This window comes from Cibotium barometz, chromosome 46 (assembly GCF_041138505.1).
Source record: "Cibotium barometz isolate CiBa-2024 chromosome 46, ASM4113850v1, whole genome shotgun sequence".
NCBI classification, from domain to species: domain Eukaryota; kingdom Viridiplantae; phylum Streptophyta; class Polypodiopsida; order Cyatheales; family Cibotiaceae; genus Cibotium; species Cibotium barometz.
In genome coordinates, this window is record NC_141091.1 from 33947331 (window position 1) to 33969491 (window position 22161).

At 45.1% G+C, this 22161-nt stretch overlaps 1 protein-coding gene across 2 annotated transcripts in view; it reads left to right on the forward strand.

The window, feature by feature from the left end:
* LOC147612150 (putative inactive purple acid phosphatase 29) overlaps positions 1-22031 on the forward strand; it is a 26222-nt gene extending 4191 nt beyond the window's left edge. The window contains exon 4 of one of the 2 annotated variants that reach the window (XM_086784016.1): positions 20267-20926. In XM_086784016.1, the coding sequence (XP_086640142.1) occupies positions 20267-20656 (390 nt within the window). In that variant the 3' untranslated portion in view covers positions 20657-20926. Of the gene's footprint in view, positions 1-20266; positions 20927-20985 lie in introns of those variants that run through there. The other variant, XM_086784015.1, reaches the window with a different exon arrangement.
* The last annotated feature ends 130 nt before the right edge of the window (positions 22032-22161 follow it).

The following is a 22161-nucleotide window of genomic DNA, read 5'->3' on the forward strand; positions in this document are numbered from 1 at the left end:
GGGCGGGCACACCCACAAGAGAGGCCTTGACATAGTGTACAGATAGGAAATGACTGCTAACAGAAATATCCCTTTTTAACCTTGGAAAGGGTCCAAATATAGAAAAAGGATGCTGACGAAGAAAACAAAGAAAAGAGAAGATTGATCAAGCTTGGAAAACTGAAGGTAGAAATAAAGAGTGAAAAACAAGAATTGAAGGGAGAATTGCCAGGAGAATGGGCAGAGAATGAAAAAGCAAACAATGTTAACTAGAAATGGCAGGACAATGAAAGCCCGAGAAGGAAAAATTCAAGAATCAATAAAAAAGCCAACAGAAAGATCAATTCCAAAGGACCAAAGGAGTCCAAGGGTACAAGCAAAAGAATGGCACTCAAAACTAATCAAAACAAACAGAATACTGAGCAGTGACAGTCCATCAAAAGAAGGCAGTCCACACCAAAGTTCTCCAGGAAAAGACATAGAAGAGGGTAGAGTTGAGCCAAAAAAGGTAGACCAGACAAGGGAGGTTTGGGAACAGTTAAAAAATCTTAAGTTGTTAGTAACAATTGGACAAGTAATATGAATGGCTCCAAGCTGTCTAGATTACTTGCGAGAGTAAGGGGCCTTAGTTGAGAGGGTAGATTAGTTTCAAGAAGAAAAGGGTAAGGTAGAGGAGCACGAGAGGGAACTACCAGAGGGGCCCGAGGTATTCTCTATTTGTCACATACACTCTGCATTGTAGTGCATGGTGACAAGATGGCTCATCATCATCAGTGTAACATTGTATAGAATTAGTACCCTTAGGATGATAATTGTCGTACGCCGTGATCCCATTGTAATCCTTAGTCTAGGATATGTCAAGCACGAGCTACGCAGGTCATTCCTCAGCCATAGTGAGTCAATCAGTCAGTCAAGTCCCTTAACCCACTTGAAGAGATTCATTCATGCATTTAGAGTTAGTAGAAACCTTAGGGTTTGCATTAGAAAGCACTGTGCATATTGCATATCATTCATCCATTGCACATAGATCATTGCAGGAGCCTTGAAATAGCATCCGGTATCCTTAGGATATTTATTAGCATTTATTTGGCATTTTTCCATATTTTACAGCATTTAAATATCATTATTTGACATGAACAAGTCGTGTAGCACTTTATGTTACAGTCAGCCAGCATTAAATGCCAGCCGACCAGCACTTGTGCATATAAATAACATTCCATAGCACTCATTCTAATCATCTCATCATAAATCAGCCATCAAACGTGGAGCCTTCAGCACAAGGAGCATAAGCGATTGATCATTCATTCCTAGATCATCTCAGCCTCCAGCGTTTTCAGTCCACAACACAAGGAGCATCAACGCATGAAGCATTCAATCATCCATCATCAAAATGCAGCATAGAAGCTCTTCAGTACCTCGCGTTTTCAACACACATACAGTTTTCAGGATACATATCTTCATCGTTTTGCTATAGCACTTTGGTGAAGGTAAAACTCAGCATTCATATTCATTTCAGCATTCATTCACAGCCTAGAAACAGTCCCAATCAGCCCATACCTCAGCCTCAGATTTACAGCCTTCCCTCATTCCATTGGGAAGAGTGCATAGGCTTGAGATTGGTCATCATTGGTGCTTCTACAGCCGTGTACAGTTCAGCCCGACTCTTGGTCCTCCGAGGTCTTGCGTTTGGTTTATCGTCAGTCCAAAGTCAGTCTCTTCAAAGTAATAAAGCAAATACTATTCCGGTGACGGGATAGGGGACCCTTCAGTGGGTAATTTGGGACCCCATATGGTGTACAGTTTATCTCTCTCTCTCTCTCTATCTTCAAGTCAGGGGATCCCATGCTTCCTGGGAATTATCGTACCATCATGATTGGTCACACATTGGCTAGATTATATGCATCTGTTCTTGAGCAGGAGTTGAGTAGATGGGCAAAGAGAGAGGGCATACGTGCATCAGGGCAGGCAGGGTTCAGGAGAGGTTTCTCCACTCTTGACCATATCTTGACACTCAGAGCTATTATTGAGGAGGGCAGATTATATGGCAGGAGGATTTATTGTTGCTTTGTGGATTTCCGCAAAGCCTTTGACACAGTACCGAGAGCCAGATTGATGCGCAGACTACAGGAGATGGGAGTGCCCACAGAGCTGATTTGGGGAATCATGGCTTTATACAGGACAGTTGTGGGACAGGTACGTACTACTCAGGGTATATCTGAGATGGTTCACTCCACTATTGGAGTGAAACAGGGCTGCCCCCTTTCTCCCACCTTATTTGGGATGTACGTGGATGAGGTTTCAGACTATGTAGAGCGGGAGGGTGACAGAGGAGCACAGCTAGCGGATTCCGCTGTTATTGTATGCTGATGATATTGTGCTGATCTCAGATTCTCGAGAGGGGATGCAGCGTCATTTGGATGCATTGTACACATTTGCACAGGACAGTGGATTGTCTGTTAACCTTGGTAAAACCAAGGTGATGGTGTTTAACACCACAGCACAGTGGGTTAGGAGGTCAGTACCCACCTTTACATATGGTCAGGAGACAGTGGAGTATACAGATGCATATACTTACCTTGGTGTGGTTTTCAGTGGCCCACTATTTTCCTTGAGAAGAGCAGCGGAGACCAGATTGACCAGAGCTTATGCAGCATTGGGGAGACTAGAGAGGATGTGTTCGTAGGTTCAGTTTCACGAACCTCGAACAAAGCTCTGGCTCTTTGACACTTTGGTCACTTCAGCCATGCTGTATGGAGTGGAGATATGGGGACCCTCAGTGGATCACCACAGCCGAGCAGGTAGCACTGATGGATGGAGACATATGGAGAGGCCCTTGGTTTCTATGATTTCCCGGATGATTAGGGCCAAGGCCTCCGTACCACATGATATTATCCGTGCAGAGATGGCTGCCCCCCCATTGGTGGTAGAGGCACTCACTCGATCAGTCTCCTTTATACATAGCACTTGGGCTCTCCCTAGAGACAGATATGCTCGCTTAGCCCTGGAGTCTTCACGACAGTTGGCATCACAGGGAGACGGATCATGTTGGTATGCACAGATGACAGCTTGGTTCCAGTTGCATGGCTTTAGTATGGAAAGGCTACCTCCATTTCAGTACTCCCTGGATGCACCCTCCCTCTCTCTCACACGGGCAGAGATTACCAGACTTATCAGGCAGGACTTGATTCAGCTGGACACTAGGAGGACATGGATACAGCCGACACAGGAGCTTGGTACGAAGATGGCTTTCTATAGGGATCATCTTCTCCAGCTCACGACGCAGGATGGGTTTGTGATTAGACCCAGCTACATGGATACTCATCTTTCTCATGGGGTACGGTGTGTTATTGGTCAGATGTGCACATCCTCACACCAGCTAGAGATTGAGACTGGCAGATTCAGAGGAGTACCAGCTGAGGCCAGGATTTGTCAGCTATGCCAGATGGAGCCAGAGACAGCGTCACATTACATATGTCACTGTCCAGTATATTATGAGATACGAGGCCGTTTTCACTGCCTGTTTAGAGAGGGTTTCGGACCACTTTCTAGAGTCATGAGATACCAGGATCAGAGATGCCTCGGATTATACTTGCTGGAGCTTCGTAGACATAGAGAGGGTCTCTTGAGAGGGACGGGATCAGAGAGGGAGACACACCTACAGAGGCAGATTACAGACTTCTTTCGACCAGAGATTGAGCAATCAGGCCAGCAGGCATTGCAGCTAGCCCCAGAGTATAGCCGCACTAGAGGTACACTGATTGATCGGGCTATAGAGCTGGGGCGGTCCAGGCGCCCCAAGATGAGAGGCCCATCTCGACACCGGCGGAGACTACAACAGAGGATCAGGACCATACTAGCACGGCATGGGAGATGTCCAGTCAGAGTACTCACCATGGAGGACATTGAGGATATCCGCCATCGACCGATGAGAGACATCTTTGGATAGTGATGTGTATGATGCTTACCTTTGTTGCTAGAGTTTTCCTCCCAGATGTTATCCATTAGGAGCTCCTAGTACCGTACTTTTCCTCACAGTTATTTCAGTTTCAGTTAGTTGTTTTTAGCTTTTCTTACACAGACATTGTATCAGATCCACCAATTGTTGTAACCTTTTTGGTCTCATAGGTCATTTTGGCCTTTTGAAGACGTTAATATATCATTTCATTTCTCTCTCTCTCTCTCTCTCTCTCTCTCTCTCTCTCTCTCTCTAAAGCTCTTAAAGTTTGAAGTCATAAAAGTGGATTGCTAAACTCGTGAAACTCAGGATACAGGAGGCGGTGTGAGACTTGTGTGACAGGATTCTTAATTACGAATACTTCCGCTGCATGTTACATTGGTATCAGCTTGTCCACACACACCGCATCCTAGTGTGAGGGCATCCTTGGATGGTCAGATTGCGTTCCGGCACGACCACCTACTTCAGCATCATGTCTACAGAGGAGAGTACATATCAGCTGGAAGACGTCTCCCCCGAAGGAGACCTTGCTCTTCCGACTACCGCAATACCATAGCTCTACTGAGAGCTCAGAATCAGCTTCTTATGGAGCGTCTCCAACTCTTGGAGGCAACAACAACACTATCTCCTCCTTCTCCAGCAACCCCCGACTACATCTCCCTCTTCTTTCAGATGGAACAACAAAGAAGAGAAGACAAGGTCCGACGGAGAGAAGAAAAAGGTGAAGCTGAAGCAAGAAAGCAACAAGGAAAAGCAAATAGACGGGATTATGAGGAAGCCCAACGCAGGATCGAAGAAGACCGGCGTCAGGCTGAACTCGCCGCTCGAGAGCACCAAGGAGAGCTCGATCGAGAACGTATGTTACTCAAGCACCAAAGGGAAAAGAAGGCCATGTATCTAAGATATCAGCACCTCTCTTCAGTCTTCCCAGCCATAGGTGCCACCAGCCAGCAGCCCGTGACATTGACTAACGTCATTTGAACTCAACCAAATTTTAGTAAGTATGATGGTAAGTGTGATCATTTAGCAGTTAATCAGTTCATTCATCAATTTACTACTGATTTTCCTTTAGCTAGGATTACAGATCCACAGGATAGAGTCCACGTAGTGGCTTCCCACCTTACGGGTGAGGCAGTCACTTGGTGGCAGCATTGGTCTAGTCTTCATATAGACCATACCACAGGTGTCACAGCTTTTAGCCGGGATACATTTGTTCATGACCTAAAGACTAGATTTCTCCCTCCCCAGTATATGACCAGCCTGGCAGATGAATTCTATGGACTTAGACAGAACGCGTACCTGTGCTTCAGTTTTCCGGAAAGGTTATAACTTTAGCACAACATTTAGGGTTATCTAAGCAGGTTAAGATGGATCAATTCATTAGTGAATTAGATCCTAATATCGAGTTCACAGTTCGTAACTTTGAACCCAGTACATATGACCGGGCTTTGACTCTGGCTCAAAATGAAGAAATGAAGATGAACGGAGGCAAGCTTAAGCAGTCATCACAGTCTAGTACCGAACCCCAACAGTAGCAATCTGCTGCGCAGCTAGGGAAAGGTAATGCATCTTCTGAAGATGCTAAGAAGGACGACAATAATAGCTCTAGTTCAGGGGCTAAGAAGGATAAGGAATCCAAGCCTAAGAAAACCCATGAGGAAAAGGCTAAAGTAGGCATCACTGGAGGTTATCTTCCTCCAGAGGAAATACCAGTTAGAAAACAGATGTTTTTTCTGTCATACCATCGGGCATGGTAAGAAGGATTGCCACAAATGGCAAGCGGAGCAAGTCTCCAAAGCACCTTCTGCCACAGTTGCCATAGCATCTCCTGCTCCTCCAGTCCCGCCTACTACCACAAATGCAGTTCAGCTTTTACCTTCTATGCATCCTATGCCATCCGTGGTATTTGATGCTAAGCACGAGGCGAGAGTGGGCCGACAGTTTGTAGTTCTATTCGACATGGGCAGTTCTAAGAACGCCATCTGTCCCCAGCTGGCTAAGAAGATGAGCTGCACATTAGTGCCATATCATTTGGATGTGGACGGGTTCACACCTGGTCTCCGCACCCATATCATTTGGATGTGGAACAACAATTTGCCTTTGAAGTTCAAAAAGCCTGATTCCAACGAGATTTCATTGTCTCGCCTCTTCTGGAGCCTATTCCCGATTGGGGGCAAGACACTTTTACTATCTGTAAAGGTTTTCTTGAGTCCGTCATGATTCGTGGGGATAGAAGCATTCTTGGCATCCCATTGATTTCGCACCTCCAGGCCTGACGAGCTATCCGCAAGGGAGCGCAAGGGGCACTACTTTATGTTCGTGCTCGGACAGTGTCATGACCTTGTGAAAATGGAACAGCACAAGTGTGGGCATGGTGATTGCTGAGCAAAAATATTAAATGATTCACATTTGGGGTGCCCGGACAAAGAGAATGATGTGTGGACATCTGCAGGTGTGAAGGGGGACCAGAAAATTAATGAATTTTAATGTTTTATTCATGGGTGGCCCCTAGGCCTTAGTGGCCCCTAGGGAACTTTAATAAATATTAAAGTTGGGGCCCTAGGACAATTTTGGAGAGAGGCCACTCCACTTTTGGAGTTACATGCCTCTCTCATCTCTCTCTCTCTAGCTTTTTGGGAAAACGTGCAAGTTTTCAAGCGTGGAGAAGAGGAGAAGTGGGTCGACTGCTGCATAGAGGTGTGGTTGTTGTTTTTGCATAGAGTTTGAAGAGCAGACCGTACAGCCAGGCCGTACAGCTCTGTGAAGAGTGCCCGTACAGATCTGTACGACAGCAGGTACAGTGTACGACTGCTGCAGGTACAAGCGGCTTTGGTACAGGCGGCTGCTGCCCTATTGCTGGCTGGTGCAGGTGAAGTAGACGGGATACCGTACAGCAGGTACAGTCGGCTGTACGACAGCTGATTCAGGCGATTGATTGCAGGCGCAGAACTGTACAGCTGGTACAGTCGGGTACAGCAGGCGGATTCAGGCAATTGCAGTACAGTTCTGTATGGACAGGTTCAGTCAGGTGTTGCTGACCTCGGACAAGTACAGGCCGGTGTTGACCTGTCAGTTCTGAACAGTAAGGCGGCGCATCTCCAGCTGCATGTGGATTTTATCAGAGCATATTTGGTCCATCAGTCGAGTGGTTGCAAGGAGGAAAGTACAGACAGTTTCTTGCAAGTACAAACTGGTACGATTGGCCTCACGAGTGCAGAACCACGTGCTGATTTGGTAAGCTCTGAACTTGTCCATTTTTCTTTCTTTCCATTGGCTTATGTCTGCTGCAGAGTTGTGCTATCTGGCCCCTTGTGAGAGGAGGGGTATGGCAGATTGAAAGGGTGGAAACAGAGATTGGACAGTGGATGTATGTTTGTGTTGAGTTGTGGAACTATGTATATGGGATATGCCAGATGTGTGCTCAAGGCTGCCCTGCTGAATCGTCTTGGTTGATCAGAGGGAAACACAGAGTGTTGCTTTTGTGGGACACAGATCTGTGTGTGAATCCTCTGTGCTAAGAGGTCTTGTGGGCTGCCAGATTGGACATACAGGTGTATTCTCCTGGCTGGTTTTGTTGTACTCAGCTTTACATCTTTTTGAATTTGAATAAAGAAATACCGAAAGGGGCGCCAAGGTTTGGGGCCAACAGGTGTCGTTCTCATTTCAGATTTGGGGCACTCTAGCTCCAATTAAATTTGTTTTTATATCTGGACTACAAGTGGAAGGGTGACTGCTAGTCTACCGCACTTTGGTTTCTACCAGAGGCCGGTTTCAAGGTTCCGTCCGCGGGACCCATCATCAACTTTCTTAAGGGGGTGAGCTCGTGGTTGACTCGAGGAAAGTCATCGCTGAAAAATTCAGCAACATGTCTGATACAGAAGACGAATATTTTTATCAAGAAGAGGAAGAGCAAGAGACCTCTCCTGAGAGAAATGAATCTGAGGATATTCTTGCAGGAGAACAGGCTGTAGATGATGAGCAATATGAGGATGTAACACAGCCAGAAGATATGCCTAGTAAAGAGGAAGATGATGCTCAGTTTAAAAATCGTTTGGCTGGTGTTATGGATGTGTTTATGCAGCTCACACAAAGTGAGAAGTTTGCTGAATTTATGAGATCCCGTACAGAGCCTGAAGAAGAAGAGGAAGGTGCGTTCTAAGAACCTTCCTCAGGGTCATAGTGGTGCCTTCCCACAGGATCCATCTTTTGGACAGTTTCCGAACATGCAGCATGCTTTTGGTGCTAACTCTCAGAGTTCCTTCTTTGGACAGCCATCCATTCCTCAGCAGTCTATGCATCCAGGTTATTTTGGTGGTGGCTCTGTGTTCCAATCCATGACTGGGGGTTATCCTCAGGGAGGCATGGGTATGCCAGGGACTTTTGGAGCAAATTTTCAGCCTGGAATGCACGGGAATATGTATGGTGGTATGCAGTCCGGAATGCAAGGAAACATGTTCGAGGGCATGCAACCTGCAATGCAAGCAAATATGTATGGGGACATGCAGCCCGGTATGCATAATGGTATGTTTGGAAACATGGCTGGAATGTATGGGATGCCAGGTGTGGGAATTGGTAATGTTGACCCTATGATGGGCATGAATACTGGGGGTAGCAATCTTGTGAAGCCACTTCCTTACGATAATCTAACGCCTATGGGTAAGGCGAAGGATTATAAGGAAGGGGGAGCTGCTGTGAAATTTGATACATTCAGTGAAGCCAAAGATAAATTAAAAGCACTTACCTTTTTACAGCAGTTTGATGCTGCTTTTTCTGGTGGTAATTACACGGAGTCCTCAAAGGTGAGAAAAGCTGCGACTTTTCTCAAAGGCAATGCATTGCAGTGGTGGTCTGCTCTTCTTCTGCAGGGCATAGCACCATCTACTTGGGTACAATTTAAACAGGTGTTCTTTTCCGTATGGCTCACATCTACATTTGAGGTGGATGTAATGACCGCATGGCACAAGTTGGATGCATCAAAATGTGAAAATTTGGAAGATTACAATAAGAAGTTTTGGGAAGCTTTACTCCCAGTTACTTCTTACCGTGCAATGCCTTTGTCTGAGCAGGTAGAGAAATATTGTTGTGGGCTGCCCAAGGAAGTGCGTGATTATTGCATCAAGACTCGAGTAACAAACATGTCACAGATGATAGAGAATGCTATGACAGCTAATGCGTTACTCACTGGAGTCTCATCTGGATTTAAAGGCAGTAAGAACTTGAGCAAGAAATCTGAAAAGTCTGGGCATGCCATGCTTTGCGTGATGCTAAAGGGTCTACAGAGACGAGGTATAAGAAGTTGCCAATGCCCAAGAGAACTCCTGAGGAGAGACAGGCTTTGAGGGATGCTCGGAAATGTTTCTACTGTACAGAAGAGGGACATATGTCTTTTAATTGTCCCAAGAGAAAGTCCCAAAAGGACTCTGACAATAAAGGAGAGCCCAAGTCAAAGAAACCAAAACCTTCTGCAGGGTTAGTTCCTGATCTTGTTGGGTAACAGCCAGTTGGTGAAGAGACTGAGTTGTGCAGGGCATGGGGCAACGTGAGAGATCAAAATGCCTTGATATTCTTTGATACAGGTGCTACAACCAACTTTATTTCACCGGATTTGGCTGGCCGATTGGGGATTCGTGCAGAGGAGATGGGGCCGTTATATGAGGCTAACATGGCTTGTCCAGGGTATGCTGAACCCGTCACTCCTATTATTGAAGCTTCATTTGCAGGGTTATGTGGACAGCGAAGAGTTTTTCATCATGCCACTTGATGGATGTGATGTTTTGTTGGGAATGCCATGGTGCCACAGAGTACATGCGGTGGTGGATACATACAATAGGAAGATCACTTTGACTCATAGAGGGAAAGAACATATTTTGGATATAAAACTTAAAGGGGAATCTGTTCCTATTGTATCTGCTTCGGCAATTTTATCAGTAATGAAAAAGCATCTTTCCGCGTACTTGATTTATGTAAAGGATGAAAAAGATGATGAGTCTAAGTCTAATTTGTCTATGTTAGATAAGGACAGGACTGATTTCTTATGTGGGTTCCAAGATTGTTTTTCCGAGTCATTACCAGGGGAACTTCCTTCGGAAAGGCCAGAAGATCATGCCATTGATCTAATTCCTGGTAGTACTCCACCAAATAGACCGCCGTACCGTGTTAGTGGAGCCCAACAAGAAGAAATTATGAGTCAGGTACAGGAGCTGTTGAATAAAGGGTTGATACAGCCTAGCTCATCATCCTTTTGCTCACCTGTACTCCTAGTGCAAAAGAAGGATGGTTCTTGGCGCATGTGTATTGATTACAGGGCCCTGAACAAGAATACCATCAAGAATCGATTCCCCATTCCGAGGATCGATGACATTTTGGACCGCTTACAAGGCTCCACAATCTTTAGTCGGATTGACTTGAAAAGCGGGTATCATCAGATACATATTAGACCCGAGGATGTGCATAAGACAGCATTTCGAACCATGTTTGGGTTGTATGAGTTTTTGGTTATGCCCTTTGGTTTGACAAATGCACCTGCCACATTTAACAGAATGATGGAGAGGATTTTCAGGCCTCATAGAGCGTTTGTGGGCACATTCTTTGATGATATGATTGTGCATTCACAAACTGAGGAAGAGCATAGAAGGCATTTGGCCATTGTGTTTGCAGAACTCCGGAACCATAGGCTGGTTATTAATGGCAAGAAGAGTGAGTTTTTCTTGCAAGAGATACACTTCTTGGGGCATATTGTGTCTAAGCATGGAGTCCGTATTGATCCAGCGAAGGTGGAAGCAATTCTTAATTAGCCAGATTTGAGGACCGTGCATGATGTACGCAGCTTTTTGGGAATGTGTTCCTATTACAGGCGGTACATACGGTATTTTGCTGAAATTGCTTCGCCTCTTCATGCCTTAACAAAGAAGGCAACTCCGTTTAGATGGGCTGATCGGGAAATTACAGCCTTCAAAAAGCTTAAAGAAAAGCTTACTTCGGATCCAGTATTGGTATTACCGGATCTCCGAAAGGCTTTTGTTGTCCAGTGTGATGCATGTGGAAGTAGCATTGGGGCAGTTCTCATGCAGGAAGGACATGTGATAGCCTATGAGGGTAGAATATTGCAAGATGCCGATAAGTATTTACAGGTTTATGAGAAAGAGATGTTGGCTGTAATTCATGCTCTTTCTACATGGAAACACTATTTGCTTGGGGCTGATTTCACTGTGCAGACAGATCATCAGACCTTGCGTTATTTCCTCACGCAAACTAAGCTTTCAGAGAAGCATATGCGATGGGCAAACTTTTTGTCTATGTTTCACTTCCAGATTGTGCATGTGGAAGGCAAAAAGAATGTTGTGGCAGATGCTTTGTCACGCAAGCCACAAGTCTCAGCAGTTTCACTTGCTTATCATCATGAGCTTGATGAAATGAAAGAGCAGTATGCCCATGATGAGGACTTTGAAAGGTTGTATGATCAGATATCTGAGGGTCAGCGGCATGAGCACTAAACTCTCAGAGATGGGTTTTTGTTGATGCATGGTAGACTGTGTGTTAACAGGCAATTGAGACTCAAGGTTATGATTGAAAGTCATGCTCCATCGTATGCAGGTCATAGAGGTATTGACGCCACGGTAAAAGCAGTGGAGACTTTCTTTTATTGGCCAACCTTGAGAAGAGATGTTGATGCCTTTGTTAGGCAATGCATCGTATGTCAGAAGGTAAAGTTTGACCGTCAAAAGACACCAGGGTTATTACAGCCTTTACCTATTCCAGATAGACCTTGGGAGAGCATTGCCATGGATTTTATATTTGATCTTCCACGGACACAAACGGGCAATGATGGCATTTGGACTATCATATGCAGGTTCAGTAAGTAGGCTCATTTCATTCCCATGCGTAAGACGATCAAAGTGGATCATATGGTGAAGTTGTTCATGGCGAACATCTTCAAGTATCATGGCTTGCCTACGTCTATCATTAGTGACCGTGATCCACGGATGACGAGTTTATTCTGGAGAGGGTTGTTTGACAACATGGGTACAACTCTCAAGTTTTCATCTTCATTTCATCCACAAACAGATGGTCAATTGGAAGAGGCCAAGTCTACAGTGTTAGATCTTCTTAAGTGTTATGTGTCAGAGCACAAGCAACAATGGGAAAAGTATCTTCCTTTGGTGGAGTTTGCATATAACAACACCGTTCATACCTCGATGGGCAAGGCGCCTTTTGAGATTGTGGAAGGAGGGAAGAAGGTACCACCCATTCCAGAAAACTCGGCAGAAGCAAAAGAAAGCGGCAGACCGTCAGAGACGTGCATTAGAGTTTGCATTGGGTGATTGGGTTCTTTTGCGCTTTGAAAAGGCTAGACTCAAGAAGATGAAGGGTAAAGAGCGCTTATTCCCTAAGTTGAGCATGCGTTATTATGGGCCTTTTCAGGTATTGGAAAAGATTGGTGAGGTGGCCTATCGCTTGAAGCTACCAGATCACTGGAGGATTCACAATGCTTTTCACTGAGTCTCCTTAGACCTTTCCGTGGGGATGTGCCTGAGGATGTATCAGATGAGGCTCAGCCGGAAGTTGAGGAACTTGATGAGGTTCTTATTCCAGAGCAGATACTGGCACATAAGGAAAGAAAGGTACGAGGTAAAGTTTCCCGTCGCTATCTTGTGAAGTTCAAGAACTATTCACCGATGGATGCGAAGTGGATGGAGGAAGGTGACTTAACAGATTCACCTCAAGTTTTGCAGCTTCATCTCGATGCCTTTGAGTTGGAGCCGACTCTTGTTGTGGCTCATTTAGGTTCAGCAGAGCATGGGTCTGGAGCATTGCCTGATGCTCAAGAGGGGGGTAGCACCTCCACTCCCTTGGTACAGACAGGCTCAGATGACATCTAGAGGTCGCTTGGTGCAGTTTTTGATCTCACCTGAAGGTACTGATGGCTGACAGTACATCTGTTTATGGGACTTCTATGATATATGTGTACTAGTCACATTGGATATTGTGGTTGTGTATGGTTCACAGTGGTATACAACTTGGACTACTACTACGCCATTGGTTTGCAGTGAATGATGTTACATGTGCATGGCTTAGAGAGATTGGGATGCTGATCTTGCCATACTGTATATTTCACTTTGGATATTTTGCTGCATCACTAGAATGCAATCGAGGACGTTGGCCATTTTTCAAGAGGGGGGTATGTCATGACCCTGTGAAAATGGAACAGCACAAGTGTGGGCATGGTGGTTGCTGAGCAAAAATATTAAATGATTCACATTTGGGGTGCCCGGACAAAGAGAATGATGTGTGGACATCTGCAGGTGTGAAGGGGGACTAGAACATTAATGAATTTTAATGTTTTATTCATGGGTGGCCCCTAGGCCTTAGTGGCCCCTAGGGAACTTTAATAAATATTAAAGTTGGGGCCCTAGGACAATTTTGGAGAGAGGCCACTCCACTTTTGGAGTTACACGCCCCTCTCATCTCTCTCTCTCTCTAGCTTTTTGGGAAAACGTGCAAGTTTTCAAGCGTGGAGAAGAGGAGAAGTGGGTCGACTACTGCATAGAGGTGTGGTTGTTGTTTTTGCATAGAGTTTGAAGAGCAGACCGTACAGCCAGGCTGTACAGCTCTGTGAAGACTGCCCGTACAGATCTGTACGACAGCAGGTACAGTGTACGACTGCTGCAGGTACAGGCGGCTGCTGCCCTATTGCTGGTGGTGCAGGTGAAGTAGACGGGATACCGTACAGCAGGTACAGTCGGTTTGTACGACTGCTGATTCAGGCGACTGATTGCAGGCACAGAACTGTACATCTGGTACAGTCGGGTACAGCAGGCGGATTCAGGCAACTGCAGTACAGTCCGTACAGTTTTGTACCGACGGGTTCAGTCAGGTGTTGCTGACCTGTACGGACAAGTACATGCCGGTGTTGACCTGTCAGTTCTGAACAGTAAGGCGGCGCATCTCCAGCTGCATGTGGGATATGCCAGATGTGTGCTCAAGGCTGCCCTGCTGAATCGTCTTGGCTGATTAGAGGGAAACACAGAGTGTTGCTTTTGTGGGACACAGATCTGTGTGTGAATCCTTTGTGCTAAGAGGTCTTGTGGGCTGCCAGATTGGACATACAGGTGTATTCTCCTGGCTGGTTTTGTTGTACTCAGCTTTATATCTTTTTGAATTTGAATAAAGAAATACCGAAAGGGACGCCAAGGTTTGGGGCCAACAAGTGTCGTTCTCATTTCAGATTTGGGGCACTCTAGCTCCAATTAAATTTGTTTTTATATCTGGACTACAAGTGGAAGGGTGACTACTAGTCTACCGCATTTTGGTTTCTACCAGAGGCCGGTTTCAGACAGCCTCTACCTCATCGGTAGCACCTATCTCATCTTCAGTCCCACAGTTAGCAGACCTCTTGTCTAGACATTAGGACATTATGCTTAGGGACGATCTCCGGCCCAGTCTCCCCCCATCACGTCCTGAGGACTACCATATCGATTTGGTTCCTAGATCAAAACCTCCTAGCAGGTTCCCCTAGCGTCTTTCCAAGACTTTAGAGGGCGAGCTAGAAAGACAGTTATCTGAGCTCCTTCGAGCCGGATTCGTTTGGCCTTCTTTATCACCATTCGTTGCACCCATCCTATTTGTCCAAAAGAAGGACAAGTCCGCACGCCTTTGTGTAGACTACAGGGCATTGAATAAACTCACCATTAAGAATAAGTTTCCTATGCCAAGGATTGAGTACATTTTGGAGCGTTTAGATGATGCAAAATTTTTCACTAAGATCGACCTCAAGAGTGGTTACCTGCGGGTCCGCATTTTTGAAGCTGACATTCCAAAAACAGCTTTCCAGACAGAGCGTGGTCACTACGAGTTTGTAATCATGCCTTTTGGGCTTACCAGTGCACCCGCAACCTTCAATAAAATGATGTCCAGGATTTTCGCAGTTCTCATTGGTAAGTGTGTCTTCATCTTTCTTGATGACATACTTGTATTCTTAGCCACTACGGAGCAGCATGAGAAAGATGTGGAGAAAGTCTTGCAACTTTTGTGAGATAATGGGCTCTACATAAACGCCAAAAAGTCTATCTTCGGCGTTAAAGAGGTTCAATACTTGGGCTATATCATCGGTTCCGATGGGGTTTGATTGGACCCCTCAAAGGTTCAAGAGATCTTGGATTGGGACATCCCTCAAACCGCCCAAGAGCTCTGTACTTTCTTAGGTCTTTGCCAAGCCTACAGCACCCATGTTCACCAGTTTTCCAACCTTGTAGCACCTCTCACCGACTTGCTTAAGGGGGTGAAGACTCGTAGACAAAAAGTCTCAGTCACAAGCAAGGCACTTGATGCATTCCATGCACTCGAGAAAGCTACCTCAAAAGCGCCTGTTTTGAAGTTAGCATCTTGGGATGAACCTTTTGAGATCATTACCGATGCAAGCAATGTAGCCATAGATGTAGTTCTCCAGTAGGACAATAGACCTGTGGCCTACTACAGTAGAAAGTTGGATGTCGCCGAAAAGAATTATTCGGTTTATGACAAAGAGCTTTTGGGTGTGATCGCAGCGCTCAAACATTGGAAGCCTTTCCTTTATGGACAGGTTTTCACAGTCAAAACAGACCACCAAGCACTTAAGTGGCTTCAAACTATGCCAAGTGCCCAGTGGTGTGATCAGCAAGCCAGATGGAGTCAGCTCTTCCAATAATTTGGAGGAATGATTGAGTACATCCTTGGTAAGCATAACCTAGTTGCAGATGCTCTTAGTCAAAAGGCCAGCATCTAGGCAGTGTAGGAGTCTACCATTCTCGAAATCACGGGGAAAGACTTAGATAGCATGAAAGACGAGTATGTCGACTCCCCTGAGATCCTGCATTTTCTCACGCTTTTAAGAGTAGTAGGTTTTTTTAAAAGGAAACTTAAAGGAGGAGTTTTCACGTAGAGGATGGCTTCAATTACTTTCACCATTTCCGAGTTGGAGAAAGACTCCAAATTTAATGGCTCCAATTATCTCGAGTGGAAGGATGCTATCTTTAACCTTCTGGTGGGTCTTGATCTTTGGTGGTTCGTCGATGCTTCTACTCCAAAGCCCGACACCGCAACCAGCTCACCACAGACTGTAAATTCTTGGACTAGCATGGATCTTCGGGCTCGCACAGTCATCTCCTACAACTTGAAGCAGCCATCTCTCTCGGAATTTTCCGGTATGGATAAAGCTGCCCAAACCTCTAAGGAATTATGGGATGCACTTGCAACTTGTTTTCAGAGGAACACTTATAGCCGCAAACTTCATTTAAAAGCTCAATGCAATGAGCTGAAGATTAGCGAGACGGACGATGTCATGGCCAAAGTGCAAGAACTCAAGAAGATCTGTCAACAACAAGCCATCTTGGGAGTCCAAATTCCCGATGATGACTTTGTCATTGAGTTACTGGGCAAACTTTCTCCATCTTATCAATCCTTTAAGGATACCATTGCCTTTCGCTCTATTCTTCCCCCATTGGATGCTGTGATTGGCATGCTTCAGGACAGGCTAGATCTCACGAAGATCTCTAACTCTTCTCCTACTGAGTCGGTTTTTTCAGCCAAAGGGAAGCCCAAGTGGCAACCCAAAGGAGGTAATAAAAACGGCGGCAAATGCAAGGAGGGGTTTGCTTCAGGCTCCAAGGATAAAGATAAAGGAAAAGAAAAGGGCAAATCTACGGAAAGGAAGTGCCACTACTGTGGCAAGGCTGGTCATCTTTGGTTCGACTGCCGTGTACATCATCAACCATTTCCCCACAAAGGCAGTCGATGGGAAGACTCTAGAGGAGGCATATTATGGGAGAAAGCCATTAGCTTCTCATTTCCATGTCTTTGGATGTGATGTTCATGTTCATGTTCGTGTTCCCGATTCTCATCGGATGAAGTTTGACCCCAAATCCACCAAAATGATCTTTGTCTGCTACTACAGCGAACACTCCAAAGCCTTTCGGCTTTGGGATCCCAACAAAGAGAAGTTATACTATACTATCTCGGGACGTGCGCTTTGATGAAACCCCGGAGACTTCCAGATCTCCGGAATCACCAGCAGCTTCATCAACACCTTCCTTGGTTCCACCCTCACCATTGGTTCTTACCTCTCCTCCGCCTCTCCGCCGAGTGCCTCTCTCCCTCTACTGTGGCTTCACTCTACATTGCGGGAATCTCAAGTCCCTTCTCCGACCATTTATCAGTCTGGGATTGCTCCATCCGGATTTGAGGAGATCTGCCAATTACAACCTCACAGTGCTGGCATGCTTACAGTTAATTTTGCATTGATGACTTCCTTGATGCATCATGCGGAGCCTTCTACACCAGAGTAGGCCTTACAAATTCCTAAGTGGCAGCTTGCAATGGAGGCGAAAACGGATGCCATTAACAGAAATCACACATGGGAACTTGTTCCCCGCCCTTCTCATAAGAAGGTTATCGGCGTCAAATGGACTTATAAAGTGAAGTTTCTTGCCGATGGTTCACTCGACAAATATAAAGCTCGCTTGGTAGCTAAGGGCTATGCCTAGAGGGAAGGCAAGGACTTCTCAGAGACTTATGCTCCCACCGCGAGGTATACCACCATTCGCACTATTCTTGCCATTGCTGCTCACTTCTCTTGGCCCATCTTTCAGATGGATGTCAAGTCCGCCTTTCTCAACGGGGAATTTCAAGAGGAAATATATGTTGAACAACCCCCTGGCTTCATCTGCGATGGTTTCGACGACCATGTTTATCTTTTGCGGAAATCTCTTTATGGCCTTAAGCAGGCTCCCAAGGCATGGTACCAAAATATCGATGCTTTCTTTCTATCTCATTCCTTTGAGAGAACTCCTGCGGACAAGAACCTTTATGTTTTGATAGAGGAGGATCACATTGTGATTATCATTTTGTATGTTGATGATCTCATTCTCACTGGATCCGACCCCGACCGCACTGCTATGATTATGGATCTTCTGAGTCATACCTTTTTGAGATGACCAATCTTGGTCTACTTCACTACTTTCTTGGCATGGAGGTCTGGCAGTGCTCATAGGGGATATTTCTCTCTGAACAAAAGTACGCTTCTCAGATTTTGGAGAGGTTTGGTATGAAGGACTGTCACTCTTTATCTTGCCCTATGGACCCAAATCAGTAGTTGAGTAAAAACAATGACTCTCCACCCTATCATGATCCTACTTAGTACATTGTTGGCTCGCTTATTCATCTCACCATTACTAGGCTTGATCTTGCTTACAGCATTAGTATCCTAAGTGAGTTTCTTTTAGCACCACATACTTCTCATTGGCAGGCTGCTGTTCTTGTTCTCAGATATATACAAGACACCTTGACACATGGGATTTCATACGGCTCTAGTCTTGATTTGGTTGGATATTTAGATTCTGACTGCGCAAGTGATCCAGATACCCGAAGGTCTACTATGGGCTATTGTTACTTACTTGGTGCCGGACTCATTTCTTGGCAAACGAAGAAGTAGCCTACAATTTGCCGGCTCTTCAACAGAAGCAGAGTATCGTGAGAGCTTTTGTGGCTTCATTAGCTGCTTGATCATCTTCATGTCCCTCCTCAAATGCCTGCCGTTGTCTACTCCGACAGTCAGAGTACCATGGTTCTTGCACGGAACCCGGTCTTCCATTCGAAGTCCAAGCACATTGCCGTTCATTATCATATGGTTTGTGACTACTTGGTGCTCGGTACCTTAACACTGGAGTATTGTCCTACTAGGGACAATGTGGTGGACATGTTCACCAAGGGGCTTTCCAGACCAACTTTGGATCAATTGCTTCCACGCGCCGATATTAGTCCTCTTCAGCTCCACTGAAGAGGAGGTGTTGGAGGGGTCATCTCCATTGTTTTGGGTGCTTCCCTGCTATTTCTGCACCTCTAGAGGACCTCCCCCAGCCTGGGAAAGTTTCCCATATATTTTTTTTGGATTTTTTCCACATTTTTGGTACCTTTTTCTGGCATGTTCCATTTTATGCTCTAGTCGACCTGCTTTATGCTGGCCGATTGGGCTCTCTCGGTGCTGTATAAGCACGGGCTTTGCCCTCAGTTGTATCATCTCATTTTCCCCAGATTCTGGGATCCTGGCTGTACCCACGGTGTGCCTCGTGCTGCCTACTCCAGCTTTGTAACCACCTTTTGGTGTATATGTTCTTCCTTCAGTTCTTGTGCATCTTGTATTTGTGAACTTCAGTTCTCTTTCACTGTTTGGCACTTTGTCAATGATTTCGTTAAGGGCCGAAATATTTTGCATAATATTCTTAACGTCTAAATTGGGATAGAACATGCTAAGGCTTCTCATCAGGAAGTTGTGATGGTTCAATTGGATGTGGAAAAGGCTTATGACCATGTTAGCTAGTCCTTCTTATCACATCTTATGCAAGCGATGGGTTTTGGTGCTCGCATGTCTAAGCTTATATATATTATCATCAATCAGGGAGTGGCAAGGATTATGCTTAATGGGGGAGTGACGGAAGCAATCGGGCTAACTCAATCATTATGACAAGGTTGCCTGCTTAGTCCACTTTTGTTTGGTATTGTCACTCACCCTATGCTTTTTTATCTTGACAAGTTGGCGGTTGATCGAGAGATTGTTGGTTTGCGACTGCCTAGTGGAGAGAGTTTGTTGGTCAGGCTTTTGCAGATGACACGTTCATGTTTCTTCGGGCTGAAAAATCAAATATTGATAAAACTATGGAAGCCTGGAAGTTATTTGCTCTCACTTCAGGGTTGTGTATTAATATGCACAAATCAGCCCTTCTTAGTTGCACAGAGGTGGATTTGGCTAATTTAGGCTGGCAGGGTAAAATTATCCCCCATGGCAATATTTTTAGACACTTGGGCTATCCCATTGGGGTTGATGTTCCTCAAAGAGCCTTGTTGGATTGGATGCCAGGTAGGATTGAGTACAAGTATGTGTTTTGGAAATCTCAGGGTTGGCCATTACATGTTCGCTTAAAGGTGGTGTAGGTGATTATGATCAATATGGTATCGTATTTTGGCCTTTGCTACCTCTTCGATTTATGCTTTGGAAGAAGGAAGGGAAATCAGTGTGGACAGACATGGATTTCTTGGGAGCATGTTACTACTTCAAAAAGGATGGGGGGTGCTGCTTTGCAGGATGTTTGGTTGCAATGGTGGCTTATGGGCATTGATTCATGAGAAAGTTAGTTCTTTTGGTAGCATTCCGGATTTAAATGCCTTGTATCCATGGTAAGATTGGATGTTCAAGATACCACAGGATCTCACCACCCATTCGGCAAATGTTATTTATCATATGTTGGTGAAAGATAAGAGCTGGGTTTCAATGAAAGCTAACAAAGTTTGGAAACTACATCGCAGTACAAGCTGGTGGAAAGATGCATTGATGAGGGGCTGGCATTCCAAGATTCGTATCAAGGAAAGGTTTTCATTTGGAGAGTCTTGGTGGGTGGGTTTCCTCTGGGGGACCAGCTTCGACATCGCAAGATAGCTTCTGGTCATTGTTTTTTTTGTACTACAAATCTTGAAACTTGTCAGCACTTGTTTGTGTATTGCCCAATTGCGAGACGGATTTGGGACTTCATTTCTCGAATATGGCTGGCCATTACAGGCTCTCGTGTTACTCGATGTCAATGGATATTTGGTTGCATCCCTAATGTTTCACTTGAGGAGGATCCGCTGAATTTGTATCATATTTTTAGATGGTTAGGTCTTTGGCATATTTGGATGACCAAGAATGCCTCTCTTTGACTCTCAGTCTGGGATTCGAGGACATATTGGACGAGCGCGCGGAATTTTGATGTGGCAGATTTCCTCTATGGTATCGGTACAAGTCATTACAGAGAATTCAGCCCTTCCATGGATGAGGCTGATTTGCATGATGGCTCTATCTGTTTTATAGGGGTTGAGGGTACTTCTTCACTCTAGCATGTTGGCCTTGTGGCCCCACTTTCTTACTTGAGGTTTATGTAGGCCAGTGGCCTTTGTACATTGTTTCTTTAATACTATTCCTTATTACGAGAGAGAGAGAGAGAGAGAGAGAGAGAGAGAGAGAGAGAGTTTGGCTTTTGCTTTTTCAGGCTGCATATCAAAGCGAACCTGCAGAACAAAAGGAGTCGGCCCCGGCCCTAACATATTTTCATATGCCTTTGCCGGAATTTAACTTATTAGATGCATCAAATATGACTGGTGTAAAGCAGGAGGATGTTTGTTCAGCCAGTGTAAATTCAGGATTTTTTGCAACTATGCTAGAAGCTGGAGACGTGAAGGCTGTTTTTGTGGGTCATGATCATGTGAATGATTTTTGTGGGAAACTCTTAGGGATAAATCTCTGTTATGCTGGTGGTGTAGGATACCATGCATATGGATCTGCGGGGTGGTCAAGAAGGACTAGAGTAGTGCTTGCGTCTCTAGAGAAAGATGATCAAGGAGGCTGGCTTGGTGTTAACCAGATCCAGACTTGGAAGCGCCTGGATGATGATTCCCTAAGCATCATTGACCAGGAGATTCTCTGGACTTCAGCCCACGCTACAGAAGAGTACACAGCGATAGCATGAGAACTTGGGACACTATGGTAGAACCTACCAATATCCTGGTAAAGAGTGGTCCGGGGTCGAGCTATTTGCTACGAAGAGATGAGAGATGCTATGCCAACTCTTGATGGCAATTGAAATAATGCCTGTTTTTCATGCTGTCACAAATCTGGAAAGCTGGCGACTTAACTGTCATGTATAACATTAATTGATGTGTATAAATTGGAATTCAACACTGTCACCATTCCCAAGCTGGCCTAAGTTCAATAACATTTGGTCGTTGTAAACCACTTTCTTGAAGTTCAGAGCTGCCTGCACAACAAACTACGCAAGGATGTGGCTATACAACCTATGGGCATATGTAAACAATGTGCAGAAACCATGGGAGACTACAGACTTTGATGCTTTTTTACTGCTTTACTACATCCAGGAAATGTTCTAGTAAATCCCTCATTTGGGCATAAGCTTTAGTGAGTTCCTGTTGGCTTCAGTTCAGAGACTCCATTGTTGAAAGGTAAGTTGTATGTCTGTCTTCAGTGGCTTATACTTTATGGAGGGCTTATCCTCACCCCTAATATTCATTAAAGTTTCTCAAGTAGCATATGTCCTGGTTGTCGAAACGGCATGTTTTTGAGATCCCAAACCCGTTTGGCAAATTTTTATTTAATCCTTCAGTTTTGATAGTTGTTTGCATGCTTGCATGTTACCATGCCAGCTAACAAG